General features: G+C 52.2%; 1 protein-coding gene across 1 annotated transcript in view; it reads right to left on the reverse strand.

Annotated features, from left to right (window-relative positions):
- Window positions 1–2,500, reverse strand: part of cacna1hb (calcium channel, voltage-dependent, T type, alpha 1H subunit b) — a 79,339-nt gene that overhangs the window by 15,304 nt on the left and 61,535 nt on the right. Inside the window, 2 exon segments of the mRNA XM_076989990.1 lie at window positions 1–100; window positions 1,413–1,598. The exon segment at window positions 1–100 is cut by the window's left edge and continues 18 nt beyond it. Coding sequence (XP_076846105.1) covers window positions 1–100; window positions 1,413–1,598 — 286 coding nt within the window.

The raw sequence follows: 2,500 nt of genomic DNA on the forward strand, positions 1-2,500 counted from the left end.
AGCCCAGAGGAGAGAGTCGAAATTCTTCCTGTCAGAGACTGTGTCTCCACCCTCCGAGCGCAGAGTAAACCTGCACCCAAACAGATGCATGCCCAATATACTGCAGAGAGAGAGAGAGAGAGAGAGAGAGAGAGAGAGAGAGGGGGGGGGGGGGGGAGACACAGAGAAAGAGAGAGAGAGAGAGAGGGGGGGGGACACAGAGAGAGAGAGAGAGAGAGATGGGGAAGGGGTGAGAGAGAAAGAGAGAGAGGGGGGGAGAGAGACACAAAGAGAGAGAGACAGAGAGAGGGAAAGAGAGAGAGGGACATGGGGGGGTGAGAAGACAGAAGACAGAACAAGAGTTGGCACTCATAATAAATCTGCAGTTCTGTTCCTGCATCTACAAGCTCTTCCCAGCCTGAGCTCCACAGCAGGAACGGCCTCTGGAGCAAAGGCTTCGCAAACTGGTTTAATTATGGGTGCAAATTGGTTGAAATTGCCATTTACATTTAATATATACATATATACAAACACATATACATATATAAGCATATATACAAATATTCACACACACACACACACACACACACACACACACACACACACACACACACACACACACACACACACACACACACACACACACACACACAAGCACACACACACACACATATATGTATAAATAAATAGATAAAGAGATAGATAGGTAATAGATACATATTGTCCATATTTTCTACTCCATATAAGGTAAAAAACTATTTTCTAAACGGAACCCTAACCTTAACACCAGAAATAGTTTTGCCAGAAGTACCAGAAGTACTTTAACAAAATGAAAAATACAGTTTCTTGAAACAAAAAAAAAAGAAAGAAAACGGGTCTTGGCAGGATCAGTTTGCTGGTCCTGAGATGGCAGGCTAGAGCCCTGCTGTTTACACACACACACACACACACACACACACACACACACACACACACACACACACACACACACACACACACACACACACACACACACACACAGCTCCATAAGAACCCTGCTGTTTCCACACGTCAGGAGATTTTTGTGCTGAATAATGTACTCAATTTATATATATATATATATATATATATATATATATATATATACAATTTATATATATATATATATATATATATATATATATATATATATATATATATATATATATATATATATATATATATATTGAGTACATTACATGTAAATTTTTTTGTATTATTATTTTGTACATTTCAGCAACATTACACACACACACACACACACACACACACACACACACACACACACACACACACACACACACGTCCATAAGCAATTTTAGCACTTTCAGCAGCCGGCCCAATCCCACAAGAACATGCACACACACACCTCCACCCACTCCCCCGGATGTCCCCACCCGCTCCCTCCACCCAACCTGAAGATGAAGATGAAGAGCATGAGCAGCATACAGAAGGTGGCCACGTTGTCCATGGTCTTCATCAGGACCACCAGCTGCCTCCGCAGGGCCGGGAGGAAACGCACCAGCTTCAGCACACGCAGCAGACGGAACGTCCTCAACACCGACAGACCACCGTCCGCCTGGCCCACGATCTCCCACACGCTGTTGGGGAGGGGTGGGGGAGGTGTGGGGGTGGGGGGTAGAGGGAGGTGTGGGGTGGGGGAGGTGTAGGGTAGAGGGAGGTGTGGGGGTGGGGTAGGTGTGGGGGTAGAGGGAGGTGTAGGGTAGAGGGAGGTGTAGGGTAGAGGGAGGTGTGGGGTAGAGGGAGGTGTGGGGGTGGGGGAGGTGTGGGGTAGAGGGAGGTGTGGGGTGGGGGAGGTGTGGGGTAGAGGGAGGTGTGGGGTGTGGGGTAGAGGGAGGTGTGGGGTGGGGGGTAGAGGGAGGTGTGGGGTGGGGGAGGTGTGGGGTAGGGGGAGGTGTGGGGGTGGGAGAGGTGTGGGGTAGAGGGAGGTGTGGGGTGGGGGAGGTGTGGGAGGTGTGGGGTAGAGGGAGGTGTAGGGTAGAGGGAGGTGTAGGGTAGAGGGAGGTGTGGGGTGGGGGAGGTGTAGGGTAGAGGGAGGTGTGGGGGTGGGGGAGGTGTGGGGTAGAGGGAGGTGTGGGGTGGGGGGTAGAGGGAGGTGTGGGGTGGGGGAGGTGTGGGGGTAGGGGGAGGTGTAGAGTAGAGGGAGGTGTGGGGTAGAGGGAGGTGTGGGGGTAGAGGGAGGTGTAGGGTAGAGGGAGGTGTGGGGTGGGGGAGGTGTGGGGTAGAGGGAGGTGTAGGGTAGAGGGAGGTGTGGGGTGGGGGAGGTGTGGGGTAGAGGGAGGTGTGGGGGTGGGGGAGGTGTGGGGGTGGGGGGTAGAGGGAGGTGTGGGGTGGGGGGTAGAGGGAGGTGTGGGGTGGGGGAGGTGTAGGGTAGAGGGAGGTGTGGGGGTGGGGTAGGTGTGGGGGTAGAGGGAGGTGTAGGGTAGAGGGAGGTGTGGGGTAGAGGGAGGTGTGGGGTAGAGGGAGGTGTGGGGGTGGGGGA

Source organism: Brachyhypopomus gauderio, unplaced genomic scaffold, assembly GCF_052324685.1.
Source record: "Brachyhypopomus gauderio isolate BG-103 unplaced genomic scaffold, BGAUD_0.2 sc72, whole genome shotgun sequence".
Classification (NCBI taxonomy): domain Eukaryota; kingdom Metazoa; phylum Chordata; class Actinopteri; order Gymnotiformes; family Hypopomidae; genus Brachyhypopomus; species Brachyhypopomus gauderio.